The sequence below is a fragment of the Gallinula chloropus genome, assembly GCF_964237585.1.
Source record: "Gallinula chloropus genome assembly, chromosome: 13".
Taxonomy (NCBI): Eukaryota; Metazoa; Chordata; class Aves; order Gruiformes; family Rallidae; genus Gallinula; species Gallinula chloropus.
In genome coordinates, this window is record NC_140098.1 from 15,556,755 (window position 1) to 15,568,429 (window position 11,675).

The following is an 11,675-nucleotide window of genomic DNA, read 5'->3' on the forward strand; positions in this document are numbered from 1 at the left end:
CTGTCTTTCAGATGTCCTGCGGTGACCTGGCCACCCACAGAAGGACCTGCCTGCCTTAGCCAGCCCATCCTCCCAGGCGCCTCGCTGGCCATGGCCTCAGTGCTCCAGTGAGGGGTGACAGGACAAGCACCCAGTCCCCTGGGCACCACCACATCCTCCCCCCGGAGAGCCATGGAGGCCCCCCTGGACGTGCCCGTAGGGAACCTCATTGACTTTGATGCCGAAACCCCTGCCTCCATCCCCATGGGCCCCTCTCCTCCCCTTGCCCCCAGCGGCAACGGGCACCTGGAGGACACAGGAGACGTGGCCGGGGAGGAGAGCGATGCCACCGAGTCGGCAGACAGCGAGAACGACATGGGGGACTCTCCCAGGCACTGGGGTGGGTACCAGCGCTCCTCCTCCAACGAGTCCTTCTCCTCCAGCCAGAGCACCGAGTCGGCGCGGGACGAGGCGGCGGCCGAGCGGCGGGAGTTCATGCGGCACTACGTGGAGAAGATCTTCACCGGGGGGTAAGCAGGATGGGATCTGGCTGCTTGGAGCATCGTGTCCTTCCCTGTGCTTGGCCAGCGCAGCTTTGTGCTGTGAGCTATGCAGGGTGTGTGTGCCCTTGGGCACATTCCAGCTCCTCTTTCAATCCCCCCAACTTCCCTCCTTCCTTCTTCCTCCCCTTTCCTACACTGGATGGGGTCTCCAGCTCCTCATCCTGCTGGGCACCTCTGCTTGTACAAACATCACCATCATGCATGCACCCCACAGCAGCCCCCCCCGGGCTTCCCCCCCACCCCAAGCCCTGCACCCCCCACCCCCCATCTCCCATCGCTGTGGTCTCTCTAACGCTGCAGCACGGCGTGTCAGGCAGGATGGAGCAAGCTGGGTGTGATGAGCAGCAACAGGGCTTGTTTTCCCTCTGGGGCACAGCGCCTGTCTCTGGAGCTCAGTTTCTGCTCTGGCTGGCCTTGGCTCTTCTCCCTCTGCCTTTGGTTTCCCCCCACTCCCTGCCAGGGAAGAACAAAAGAACAGTGTGAGCTGGAGGATGACCAAATAGATGTTCTCCTCCCCCCTCTTCCTCTGCCTTTCTCCCCAGCATCACAGCACCTGCCAAGGGGGGTAGTGTGGGGGAGCTGAGCTGTGCTGGCTGGCTGGAGGATGCCAGCCACATCCTTAACTTTAATTTTATATTATTTTTGTCTTTTTCCCCCCCCTGTTTCAGAGAGGATTTGGACCAAGAAGAGAAGGCCAGGTTTGGGGAGCTCTGCAGCGGCGAGAACGGGAAGGGCAGGGAGTGGTTTGCAAGATATGTAAGCGCCCAGGTAAGGGGAGAGAAGGATCTGGAATCCTGTACCAGGGCTTGGGAGCAGCCTGGGCAGGAGAATTTAGCAATGGCCCAAAGCAGAAGTTTTGGGGGGAGCTCAGGGGAAGGGAGGATCTTTGGTGTAGGGAGATACAGCATCTCAAGGCAGTTAGATAGGTGCTGCTGCAACGTGGGAGAGGAGGCATCTCTTTATCATCAAAAGGGAATCCCATCAGCACTTGGAAAAGTCTTATTTCCAAGGAAAACCCTCCTTGCCCACCTCCTGCGATGGGGGGGGATCCAGGGGGGGCTGTGGTTGTCCTTGGTGCTGTGCTAAACCTTGGGCTTTGTGCCCGCAGCGCTGCAACTCCAAGTGCGTCTCGGAGCAGACCTTCTACCGCCTGATGCAGTCGTTCGCCCTCGTGCTCTTTGAGTAAGTTGGGGGGTGAGGGGAGGGGTGTGTGGGTGTGTTTAGGCTTCGTTACCCCCACCCAAAGCCCCCGAGATCCAAGCCATGTCTCGAGGAAGGGCAGCACCCATGAGGCTGCTTCGGTCGGCACTGCTGTGTCTTCATCCCAACCCTCCCTCCGTGTCAGGTGTCACCAGATGGATGACTTCAGCCCTGCCAAGAACCTCATGACCATGTGTTTCACCTACTACTACGTGGGTAAGAGTTGCTCACATCCTCGGGCTTTGCTTGGGCTGGAGATGGGTGGTGAGGTGCACCCTGTGCATGGGCAGGGTGATGGGTGGGCACCCCAGCTGACTCAGGCTGACCCCAATATTGAACACAAAAGAGCCTCCATGGCCCAAAAGCTGTCCAGATCTGCTGGAGACCCTCACTGAGGTGCTACCTTGTGCTGATGCTGGTTTGTCAGTGCTCTTAGCCAGGAATATTTGTACGTGGTGATCCCCAGATGTTCCCTTAACCTTGGGGATGTGATATGATGTGAACCCCCCTGAGTCCAGAAGCACCTTGGCTTCTCGCTCAGTGTGTGGTGGTCACTCCTTCATGGGGGGCTTGACCTCTTCCATGGTGGTCTAGGGCCACCATGAACTGGGTGTTATCACAGCCACAGGACTGCAGTCTTTAGTCCGATCTCATGGGGCATCTCATGGTCTGGGAGTCCTGGCCATGGAGATGTGGTTCCAGGAGATCACAGAATCATAGAATGACAGAATTCTGTGCAAAATGGGGGGAGGATAAAGACCTACAGGAACTGGGATGGGATAGGATGGGGTCTGGGCTGTTTCTGTCTGGCTCCTGGTCTCTGTGGTGCATCTGGTAGCTTGGAGCAGGTCCTGCAAGACCTGGCAGCACCCAGGACCGTGGGACAAACTGAGGTCCTGCCACTTTTCCTGCAGGCAAGACCCAGACGCTGCCCTCAGAGGCCAAGGAGAAGCCCACGGGCAGCATCGACTCGTACCTGAAGTCAGCCAACAGCTGGCTGGCTGAGAAGAAGGACATTGCAGAGAGGCTGCTGAAAAACACCTCAGCCAAGACAGAGAACGTCAAAGGCTTCTTTGGTGGCCTGGAGACCAAACTGAAGGGTCCTACCATGAAGAAGAGCGAGTGGGTATCACTCCAATGGGTGGGCACATGTTCCTAAGGCAACCAAGCCAGAAACCTCCTGGGTCTAGGGCCACTATGAACCAGGGGTTATCATGGCCAAGGGACTGCAGTCTCCAGCCTGGTCTCATGGGGCATCTCATGGTCTGGGGGTCCTGTGTCCCCTGGCCATGGAGATGTGGTTCCAGGAGATCACAGAATCATAGGGGTTGGAAGGGACCCCAAGAGGTCATTGGGTCCAACCCCCAACCAGATGATGGTGTCTCTGTTTTAGGGTCTTCTGCATGTGGGGTGATTTCTGTGCTGGGCCTGACCAGAATGGACATCACAGTCTCTTAAACCACCTTAAACCACCAGGGACTGTGACATGGGAGCAGGGGGGCTTTCAAACCAAGGGGGACAGGGTTTATGGGCTGTTGGGGGGGGGGGGTCAGGCTTCTCAGGAGCTGACGCTGCTTTCTGTGCCACAGCGAAGGTGAGGACAAGCCGAAGGAGATGCTGAGGAAGACGGGTGAGTGGAGCCCGCGGTGCTGCAGCAGGCATGGGCATGGCACCCCCAGGGAAGGAGGGTTGGAACTGGTACAAGGTTGCTGGTTTGGCCAGAGGTGTGGTGTGGGGAGAAGGGGGGGAAGGACCGATGCTGTCTCCTCTGAGCTCCTGGAGAAGCGCTCCTAAGGAGCCTTCACAGCTCCCTGATTTGGAGCCATCGCAGCTCCTGTCCTGCAAGAGCATCAGGTGGCCTCTTGTCCTGAGCAGCACCAGCTCACAGAGGTTTGGGCAACCACCCCCTCTGACCTTTCATGCTGTTCCAGCTGTGCCCCTGGCAGCTGTATGTACTTCCAAGCCAGCTGTCCAGTCCCTTGAGCATCCTCCTGGGACATCCATTCCTTGATCCAGGCTGGTATCAGCCAGAGCTCCCCATCATACTGCTGGGGATGTGCTGGGGACGAGTCCTTGTCCATCAACCTTGCCATCACAGCTGCTGGGACTGGATGGGCACAAAGTCTGTGCATGGGTGGGAAGGAGGTGGGGGGACATCCAGACCTCAGCATGTCACCATGTGTCCCCACAGTCTCCGTGCAGAGCCCGGAGGAGGTGAAGAAAGGGGAGAAGATCTACCTGTACATGCACCTCAAGCAGCAGCCCATCTGGTAAAGCCTGCCTGGGGGAGGGGGGTCCTGCCCAGGGACGGGGTTTGTCCTCCCTTCCCACATAGTCCCCAGAATTTCAGGAGTGCTTTTAAACTGCTAAAAAGAGGTGACCATGGGTTTGGTGCTTCCCTGAGGGGGGTGTTTGCAGGAACTGCTCCAAAAACTGGCTTGGATCTGCCAGGCTTGCTTAGCCCCCTCCTCGAATCATCTCCCGGCCCCTGGGGAGCAGGGGGACCTTGTCCCTGTGGCCAGGCCAGGGGAGATATAGGGGTGGCCACCCCAAACATCTCCCCTCCTTCCCTGCAGGCACAACCTGCGGTTCTGGAACGCCGCCTTCTTCGACGCCGTGCACTGCGAGCGCAGGAAGCGCTCCCCCACCACCAGGTAGGACATGTCCCCGTGGGAGAAGGACACGCTGTGTGTCCCCCCCACCAGCCCCCCCCCCTGGAATTCCCCTCTGCTCCCAGTGGCCCCAAACATTACTGGTCACGGGGAGACCCTCTGCTTTCCACCTGTGATTGCAAAGCTGCCGGTGCCACGGGGCTGTGGGGTGGGGAGATGAGATCTGCACAGAGGTTTGGGAGCATGAAGGGCTTTGTGGGGTTTTTTTTTTGCTCATTTGGCATCAGTTTTGCAAGAACAAAGACTTAGAGGTGTGCCCAGGTGCCCCAGAGCAGATTTGGGGGTGCTTGTGCTAAGCTGCTCTGGGAAAAGCTGCTGGGTGCAGCCCTTTGGGGAGGTGTGGTGGTGGAGAAGGGGATGCCCTGGGTGCTGGCTGTCCTCAGGGGGGGCTGTGGAAGCAGGGCAGTGTGGCATGGGGACCAGTGGTGTGGTTGGCCCCGAGGGCTGGGAGGATGGGGATCCACCCTGCTAAAGTGAAAGGGCTGCTCGTTTCAGGGGTGGCTGGGTGCAGGGTGTTTGAGACACACACACACACACACACACCCCTTCCATGGGGTGCAAGGGTGGGCGAGGTGCTCGCTGGGCTCGTGCCCAACCACAGACCCACCGTGGGGGTTCAAGCAACTCACTCCTCTCTCAACTGTGGTGTCCTCCCTCTGAAGCTGGACCAGCCCTTGGAGGCTTCGAGCTCTCTCAGGGTGAAAGTTGAGGAGCTCAGAGCTTTGCAACAGACCCCCATGGCACTTCTGGAAGGAGCCAGCCCTCCTGCTTTCCCCCCCCCCCAACCCAAAAACCTGAGCTAAGCCCTGGCAGCCCCAGTTCACACCATGGGATGCTCTGCCAGCCTCAGCTCTCCGATCAATCAGCTTTCTCCTTGATTGCTTCTCTGTTTTTTCCAAGCCAGCCCCTGAAAGCACCTATCGAACTGTAATGGAACCAGAACTGCATTTGCTTTGATTAAGCCCCAAATTAGCAGCAGCAAATGTCTCACAAGGACATACGCCGCGGGCAGCTGCTCTCTGCTCCGAGTGCCTTTCCCAATTAATCCCATGGCTGAGTCTGCCTCCGCTGCAGAAACCAGCCCAGCTAACAAAGAGCTTCAGGAGCTGCAGCCTGGAGCTCTCTGAGTGTCTCAAAGGGGGGGTTGGAAGGTGGTGATGACACCCCCCCTCATCCCCGTCTCAGTCCTCCGGAGAGGATGTTGGAATGGGATGCTGCTTGTTGGGATGCTGCTTGCTGGATTGAGGATTAAAATCCCTGGCAGGAGGAGTTGGTTGGTGAGGGCTGGCACGCCAAGGGATGGGTTTGGAATGCCAGGGATGGTGTTTGATCGTGGCAGGTGTCTGCAGGGACCGTGGTGACGGGTTGGTGATGGTGCCCATCTCTCAGGGGTGGCTGTAGCATCGCTGGGGCTGACAGGCTGCATCCCCCTCTGGGGCTGCAGCAAGAGCTGGGGAGGGGTTTTGTTCTCTCTTCTCAGTGGGGAGGGCAGGGGCTGGGGCTGATTGGGGGGGAAACCAGAACTAAACTCCTCTTTCTCTCTCTCTCTCTCTCTCTCTCTCTCTCTTTCCTTCTCTCTGCCTCTAACAACCTTCTTCCATCTCTTCTTCTCTCCTTTCCCCTCCATCCCTCTGTCTTGCATGCCACTCTTGTCGGCCCTGTCTCTGCTGCTGCTCCAGAGGGAACGCTGGGGAGGAAGAGGAGAAGAGGTGTGTCTGCCCCCCCCCCTCCAACCCCCGGCCCCCTGTACTTCGGTGCATTAGTGTCCAGAGGCCAACGCTCAATTCAGGTCCAAATCCTGCCCTGGGGATGGGGGGATAGTGCTTTTTGGGGAGGTCCTAAAAGGCCCTTCCCCAGCTGGGGAAGGACCCGCTGCTGGAGGTTCACCCTCACATGCATCCTGCTCTCAGAAGGGTCAGAAAGGTTTAGAAGGGCTCCTCTCACGTTGGTGCAAGCCAACTGGTTTCCAGTTGTGATGCTTTACTGGGAATCAGGTGCTCAGCTGCTGGGGAAGCCAAGGGCTTGTGTCAGAAACCATTCCCTGGGCAGGTTTTGGACATGAACTGAGTCTCTTTGTGGAGGAAGCATCCATCCCCCCCACTCCCTTCTCTTATCCTTCCTGCTTGCTCCCAGCTTCTGCTGCCACACAGATGTGCCAAGGATCCTTTGCCAGCTGGATACGCTGGTCCTTCTATTTATTCTTGTCCAACACTCCCTTGTGCTGCCAGCTCTGGGTATAAAGATAAACACAGACAGGGCTGCACACTGTGATCTCCAGCGTGTCCTCTGGGTCACCAAGCTCAGAGCATCCTCATCCACCCACTCTCCAAGCTGGGATAGGAGAGCAGGGAGAGTCATCGCTCCCTTGCTGGAGCATGGGATGTTAGATCTCAGAGCAAATCACTGGGAGGGATGGTGTTAGGAAGAGGATGAGAGCTCTCTGAAGCTGGGCAGTAAAATCTTCCCGTGGTGAAGGACTGAGTAACTCAAAGGCTGCTCAGATGGAGCATCACTGGGGTCGGGGTGGAACACTGCAGAGGGTGAAGTCATGTCTCACCAGCACAGTTCCCACCAGCTCTGGGGCTTTCCTGGGTACTCTGAGACACAGGACAAGGTGTTAGTGGGGTTACACACCCCTGCCCCACCTTTTAATAAAGATTAAAGGGTTTGAGCAGAGCCACATCTGGGCTTCCCCCCTTCCCAGGCACGTTGCTCCCAAATAACAAACCAGAAATGGGTCCTGGGCACTTTGATGATTTGATTTAGTTTTTTCTCCCTCCTTCCTCCCTCAAAAACATAAAAAGGCAGGAAAAAAAAACAACCCTAGTTACAGGCATGCCTCCCCTGCAATGAGAGGGCCAGTGAGGTCTGGGAAGTTTTTGCTTCCAGATTTCAGTGCCCCTGGGTTTGATTCTTCTCCTTTCTTTTCAGCCTCCAGATTTGGACGTGTGGTTCTTATTTGCTGTGGTGAATACACTTTATCTGGGAGAAATTAACACTTTTTATTATTCTTATGATACATTTTTTTTCCTCCCAAACACCTTTAAACATACTGTAGAAGTTTCCAGAGCCGTATTAAGCATGAGCAAGCTCAGCCCTGGAGACCGACTGGGTCGATGCTCAGCTCAGCATCTTTCACACGCCTGGGCTGGGCTGGGCTCAGCCTCATCCTTTTCCAGTCCCACCAGCACAAACACACTCTGGGGCTGAGCAAACCTCACTGAATTTACTGGGAGGCACACTTCTTCCCAGCCACCCATTTCCACCCAACACAGCTCATCCCATCCCGCTTGGTCTGCTCCCAGTGTTCTCCTCTTCCTTCTCCTCTGCAGAGCTGTTTTTCTTCTACCTCTCCCTGGTTTTTTCCTTGTTTTCCCTGGTTTTTTTCCTTGCTTTTTCTCCTCTCACCCTTGGCTGTAACCTCATGGTTCTGACTTCTTCATGGGATGGGGCTGGCTTCACCCTAGAGCTGTAGTTTCCCCAGCGTGCATGCACTGAGCACCCCCCCTGCCACCCCCTGAGCGTCACCCCAGTGACACAGGCTTTCTACCCAAAGGACCCCCACCCTGGCAAGTGGGACACCAGGATGGGGACACCACCACAAGATGGTTGTGAACATCTAGAGTGTAAAACCTGCTCCCTTTAAGGCTGTGTTTGCTGGGGAGATGGAGCAGGGCTGGAGCATCCTCAGGGCAGCGCTGTGATTTTGGGAATTCAGCCCCCCACACACAGGGAGGTGGGGAGGAGTGTGGGACCCCCTCCCTGTGCTGTCAGAGCAGGGTGATTTTGGGGAGCAGCTTGCTGAGGGAGTTAGAGCCCTGCTGCAGCAGGGGGAAAGAAGTGCCTGGTACCCTCCTGGGACCCTTCCCAGGTTGGGGGGGGGACTTCAGCAGAGCCCAAGAGCTGCAAAGCCCTCCTGCTTCCTTGCTCTACCCTCCTTGCTGAAGCGATGGCATGGAAGGTGAGATGCCACCTCAGTGCTGGAGAGGCTGATGCTGTTCCCTAGCTCTCCATCATCCCTTCAAGAGAGAACCAGGGTCAGAGAAGACTCTCCTGGGGTGTCCCTCACATTGCCCCAGGGATCTGCAGATGGATGCAGGAGCACAAGCTCATCCAGCACCGTGCATGGGCTGGCAGCTGCGGGGCTCTGGGTACCCTCCTGTCCTCAGGCTTGGGGAGAGGTGTGTGTGTGGGGGTGGGTTTGCAGGCAGGGGGTCTCAGGGTGCCAGCAGAGCCAGATGGGCTTGTGCCTTGCAGGGAGAAGTGGTGCCACATGACGCAGGAGGAGCGTGACGACAGCCTCCGCTTCAACGAGAACATCACCTTCGGGCAGCTGGGGTGAGCAGGGTGTGGGGACCGTCCCTCCTGCGGCCATGGGGTGTCCCTGCCAGCCGTGGGTGGGACACCTTGCAGATGTTCCCCAATGGGAACACATCCTTGACGGTGCAGAGGATGCTGGATGATGCTTCTGCCCCTGACACTGCAAATCTGGGCACCGCAGCATCATCCCAGCGCCTGGTACAAGGGGCTGTGGAGAGGAAGAGGAAGGTGGGGAGGGGGGTAGAAAGGGCAGCACGGCCTTTCCCTCACCAAGAGCATCTCTACCTTCCCTCAGCACCTTCATTCACAACATGCTGGCGTTTGGCCTGAACAAGAAGCTCTGCAGTGACTTCTTGAAGAAGCAGGCGACCATCGGCAATTTGGATGAAGGTAGGGGCAAGCCCCAGGGGAGATCTCAGAGGGATGGAGCCCACTTGCCTGGCTGGGATGCTTTGGCACCCCCCAAGCACCCTTTTCTCTCTCCTCTGCAGAGCAATACAAGCTGCTCAGCGACCACATTGAGCAGATGGCCACCGAATAGCCACCCATCCGGCATGCTGCGGCAGAGAGAGGACAGCCAGAGAGGGTGGGGAGGGGAGAGAGAAACCCACCCCTGGGGCCACCTGAAACTGAAGCTGGGCTGCTTAAAAAAAGGAAGAAAATCTCACACAAGCTGCAATAAAACCTGCATGATCATCCACCAAACTTTAGAGCTGCACCCAGGCAGCCTGTAGAAATAGGAGCCAAACGGCCCCCCCCTCCTCCCTTGCCAGACCCTCTTGCATCTGTTTTCAGAGTAGACAGTCCCAAAAGTGTATTTTGTCAGTTAAAAAGCAAAACCTCAAGAGAAAGGCAAAAAGAGTGAGTCTCCTCCTGCCTTTCCCTGCCAGCATCTGCTGGGCGAGCACGATGGAGGCTGGAGCTGGACCAAGGATGTGGGAGGGGATGGTGGGGGCTGCATCCAGCCACTGCTGGGGGTGAGGAGCAGCAGACTTTGCCCTCTGGTTTGACCCATCTCGCTCCATAGTGAAGCATCAGGGGTTTGCAGCACAGGGCAATGCAGGAGCTGCCTGCTGAGGATGGTGATGGTTGGGATATGGAAAGCTCTGGGTCAGCCTGGCTGTGGTGTGTACCCAGGGATGTGACCACTGGCCAGGGATGTGGCAGTGTGGGAGCTTGATGGGGCTGGCAGAGTGCTGCTGCCCTCCTCTGTGTCAGGCTCCTTGGGAGCTGGAGGTAATCCTTCCCTCAGGAGCCCTTCCCTGCACTGCCCGTGTGGTTTTGTACCTCTGGGCAAAGACAAAGCACTGGTTTGCTCTGTATCCTCAGCCCAGATCAGCAGGAAAACAGCCATGGCCTTGGGTGGGATTGCTGGGAGAGCAGGCAGAGGAGCATCACCTGAACTGCTGGGAGAGGAGGCAGATCCCCCCTGCTCCCACTCCCCGCTGCATTGCCAGTGTCAGGGCTTGTGGCATTCCCAAAGCCTCCCAGCTTGTTGGTTGGGTCTCCCTGCTTCCCCAGGCTGTACCTCGCTGCCCTCTCCTTCCCCAGCCCCTTGGCTCCAGCTGGTCATCAATCCAGCCTGAAACAGCCCCGGCGTGGGTACATCCCCTGCTCTGCTCCAGCGACCCGCTGGGTAGGGCATCTCTTTTCCCCCTCAGACCTTGGCATGGTGTTTCCAGAGAGGCTGGGACATGGGGACACTGCTGCTCCCTTCCAAACTACGTGCTCCTGGAGCAGGAGGAAACCCCAGCCCCGTGCAGCCAAGGGTTCAGCACTCACTCTCACCCCAAAAACATTGTCCAGGCTTCAGCTGTCAGCTGTATCCCATAAGGTGAAGAGCATCCCAGGGATTTTTCTGTGTAGCTCTTAGTTTCTAGTGTCATTTCCTAGCATCAAAGTGATGCTTTTACCTGAGCTGGGCTTCCCTTACTGCTGGGGCTGGGACTCTGCTCCATGGTGGGTCTTGTAGAAAGATCAGATCCAGCACTGGCTTTCCCTTGGCAATTCCCAAACCTGGGCAGAATGGGGTTTTTGGGGTGGGAGGGATGCACATTAGTCTCCTTTAGCATCCTCTCACCCCAATGAACACCTTTCTGATGGAGAGGATGTGCTGGACTACAGGTATCAGTCAGCTCAGTGCCATGACCTGCATCCCATCCCATCCCATCCCATCCCATCCCATCCCATCCCATCCCTGCAGCATGCCTGGGTCTGTTTCCACTTGGGTATTTCCCAAACCCTGCTTTGTTTCTTTATTATCATTATTTTTTCCAATATGACAAAAGGTTCAGCAGTGAAATATATATTATTTGCATGTGTATTTTTCTAAAAAAAAATATATATATATATATAAAAATAAAATAAAAATATATTAAAATAAAATCAAAGGTGTCCATACAAACTTCCAGATTGGGACTGAGCGAAGGATGGGGTGAGAGAGATTGGAATAAATCATTTTAAAACTGACTTCCTTGCTCATTCCCATGTTCTCAGCAGACTGATCTTCTCCATGCTGCCTGCTCAGCCTCGACAGCCCGTGGTGCCTTCCCCAGCTCAGCCCCTGCCAGCTTCTCCCTTTCAATAACCTACTTTTTTTTTTAATAGGGTAAAATTGATGCACCTTTTAAAGCCATGCTAGTGCCTGCCCTGCAGCCAGCTAGGCACACCAAGGGGATTTAATCTTTATTTTCCTTCCCCCTGTGCGCTCAGGCTCTGCCAGTCACCAGCTGATCCGAGCTGGGATCCTGCTCCTGCCTCAGGACGTTTGATTTCACTGTATTTAAAAATCAATTACTCAGTAGTATCTTATTAAAAAAAAATCATAATAATGTGTCCTCTCAGATTCATGGGCTGGGAGCATCATCCTCCAGCCCAGGCTTCGGGGACCACATCCCTTGGGTCTCAGGATGGCCAAGCTGAGCTCGTTCCCTGCCCTGTG

At 56.3% G+C, this 11,675-nt stretch overlaps 1 protein-coding gene across 1 annotated transcript; it reads left to right on the forward strand.

Annotated features, from left to right (window-relative positions):
- Positions 1 to 171: 171 nt before the first annotated feature.
- On the forward strand, positions 172 to 11,146 carry KIAA0513 (the record flags this gene model as incomplete). Its single annotated transcript, XM_084269909.1, has 11 exons — positions 172 to 509; positions 1,211 to 1,310; positions 1,651 to 1,724; positions 1,888 to 1,958; positions 2,657 to 2,864; positions 3,332 to 3,372; positions 3,934 to 4,012; positions 4,319 to 4,396; positions 8,672 to 8,752; positions 9,030 to 9,124; positions 9,226 to 11,146. The coding sequence occupies 11 exons, from the start codon at positions 172 to 174 to the stop codon at positions 9,273 to 9,275; spliced, it is 1,215 nt and encodes a 404-aa protein (XP_084126035.1). The 3' UTR covers positions 9,276 to 11,146.
- Between the last annotated feature and the right edge of the window lie 529 nt (positions 11,147 to 11,675).